This window comes from Lipotes vexillifer, unplaced genomic scaffold, assembly GCF_000442215.2.
Source record: "Lipotes vexillifer unplaced genomic scaffold, Lipotes_vexillifer_v1.1 scaffold2, whole genome shotgun sequence".
Lineage (NCBI taxonomy): Eukaryota > Metazoa > Chordata > Mammalia > Artiodactyla > Lipotidae > Lipotes > Lipotes vexillifer.
The window spans coordinates 185,850-188,333 of record NW_006786129.1 but is presented as its reverse complement, the minus strand read 5'-3'; the positions used below and the strand labels follow the sequence as shown (position 1 = coordinate 188,333).

Genomic DNA, 2,484 nt, shown 5'->3' with positions numbered 1-2,484 from the left:
GTAAAGAGTGTTGTTAGAAGGCAATGGTGGGACTTCCCTGGTGGTCCAGTGGTTAAGACTCTAAGCTCCCAACACAGGGGGCCCGAGTTTGATCCCTGGTCAGGGAACTAGATCCTGCATGCCACAACTAAGAGGCTGCATGCCACAACTAAAAGATCCCGCACGTGGCAATGAAGATCCCGCGTGTGTGTCACAACTAAGACCCAGCACAGCCAAACAAATAAATAATAAAAATTAAAATTAAAAAAAAAAAAAGGCAGTGCTGGGGAGCATAGTCCTGAGCCTGGATTATATGGATGGAGATGTATGAAAGTAGGACAGAGCGAAGGGTGTGAACACTAGTCACGACTAGCCGTGACAATTGGATTTGTCTTAGTGTTCTGGTTGCTTCAAGGTAATGAATATTAATGTTGCATAATGGGAGGAGACCAAAGGACCACTCTTATTGGATGCTGGTGCTTGCTTTGAGGTGCTTTGGCTGTGTTGAAGGCCAGGGACTGACCAGGTAAATTTGAAACAACACTGGGAGATGGGTAATTATTTTTCTTGGTAGCATAGGCACCATAAAGAACTGAGCTTGAAAAGGAATCATTCATTTGCGTTTCTAAAGTTGTCTGGAATAAGGATCACAAAAGTTAAAAGGTTAAAACAAAAATGCCCAATGTGCAGGCACAGGAAGTTCTTTAAGGCTTCATATGCAGGCTTTGAAGCAAGCATTAAGAAAATATATTATTGATTAGGCTTAGTAATTTTATAAACATTGAATTTTGTCAACTGCTAAATAACTGGATGATTAATGTAAACCAAAATAAGACAAAATCATTTTATAAAAATTAAAACAAGATTTTTCTAGGTACTAAATAACTGGATGAATAATATAAATATCTGCCGGTTTCATGTAGTTGAATTAATCCTGATAGAATAAAATATTTAAGCCAGGAACGGGGAAAAGGAAAGGAAAAAATAGGTTCTTGAAACTTTAAAGCATGTATTTGAAAAAATAATTAGGTTTTAGAATGACTCTGTAATTATATTATTTATATATATTGGGTTGGCCAAAAGGTTCGTTCAGTTTTTTCCGTAAGATGGCTCTAGTAGCACTTAGTTGTCTTTAACATCATTTGAAACAATTTTGTTAGATTGTATTTGACAGCTGTCATATCAATGTGCATTTAAAAAAAAACTTATCAAAATCGGTGAATTTTTGTGTATCCATTTTAATATTGAAGATGGAAGGAAAAAAGCAATGTTTTTGGCATATTATGCTTTATTATTTCAAGAAAGGTAAAAACGCAACTGTGAAATACAAAAAAGATTTGTGCAGTGTGTGGAGAAGGTGCTGTGACTGATCGAACATGTCAGTAGTGGTTTGAGAAGTTTCATGCTGGAGATTTCTCGCTGGACAATGCTCCACAGTTGGGTAGACTAGTTGAAGTTGATAGTGATCAAATCGAGACATTAATTGAGAACAATGAACGTTATACCATGCAGGAGATAGCCGACATGCTCAAAATATCCAAATCAAGCATTGAGAATCATTTGCACCAGCTTGGTTATGTTCACTGCTTTGGTGTTTAACTTATGGGTTCCACATAAGTTAAGTGAAAAAACCTTCTTGACCATATTTCCACATGCGATTCTCTATTGAAATGTAACGAAAACGTTCCGTTTTTAAAACAAATTTGTGGCGGGTGATGAAAAGTGGATACTGTACAATAATGTGGAATGGAGATCGTGGGGCAAGCAAAGTGAACCACCACCAACCACACCAAAGGCTGGTCTTCATCCAAAGAAGGTGATGTTGTATATATGGTGGGATTGGAACAGAGTCCCCTATTACGAGCTCCTTCTGGAAAACCAAACAATTCCAACAGTACAGCACCCAATTAGACGAACTGAAAGCAGCACTGACGAAAAGCGTCCAGAATTAGTCAACAGGAAATGCATAATCTTCCATCAGGATAATGCAAGACCTCATATTTCTTTGATGACCAGGCGAAAACTGTTACAGCTTGGCTGGGAAGTTCTGATTCATCCGCCGTATTCAGCAGACATTGCACCTGCGGATTTCCATTTATTTCAGTCTTTACAAAATTCTCTTAATGGAAAAAATTTCGATTCCCTGGAAGACTGTAACAGTTCTGGGACCTGGAACAGTTCTTTGCTCAAAACGATAAAAAGTTTTGGCAAGATGGAATTACGAAGTTGCCTGAAAAATGGCAGAAGGTAGTGGAGCCAAACAGTGAATACGTTGTTCAATAAAGTTCTTGGTGAAAATGAAAAATGTGTCTTATTTTTACTTAAAAACCAAAGGAACTTTCTGGCCAACCCAATATCTTTATTGTTTTTTGTATCTATATGTGTTATAATATCTGTATTGTTTACTATATCTATGTTTTTCCTGTAAGATACCTAAAGTTCTTTGTGGAATGAAACAGGTTGTAAAGGAGTAAAAATAAATGGTTTTCTTTTTTATTCAACAGG

At 37.0% G+C, this 2,484-nt stretch overlaps 1 protein-coding gene across 1 annotated transcript in view; it reads left to right on the top strand.

The window, feature by feature from the left end:
- Positions 1–2,484, top strand: part of CGAS (cyclic GMP-AMP synthase) — a 19,031-nt gene that overhangs the window by 16,186 nt on the left and 361 nt on the right. Inside the window, 1 exon segment of the mRNA XM_007458399.1 lies at position 2,484. This exon segment is cut by the window's right edge and continues 361 nt beyond it. Within this exon segment, the coding sequence (XP_007458461.1) occupies position 2,484 (1 nt within the window).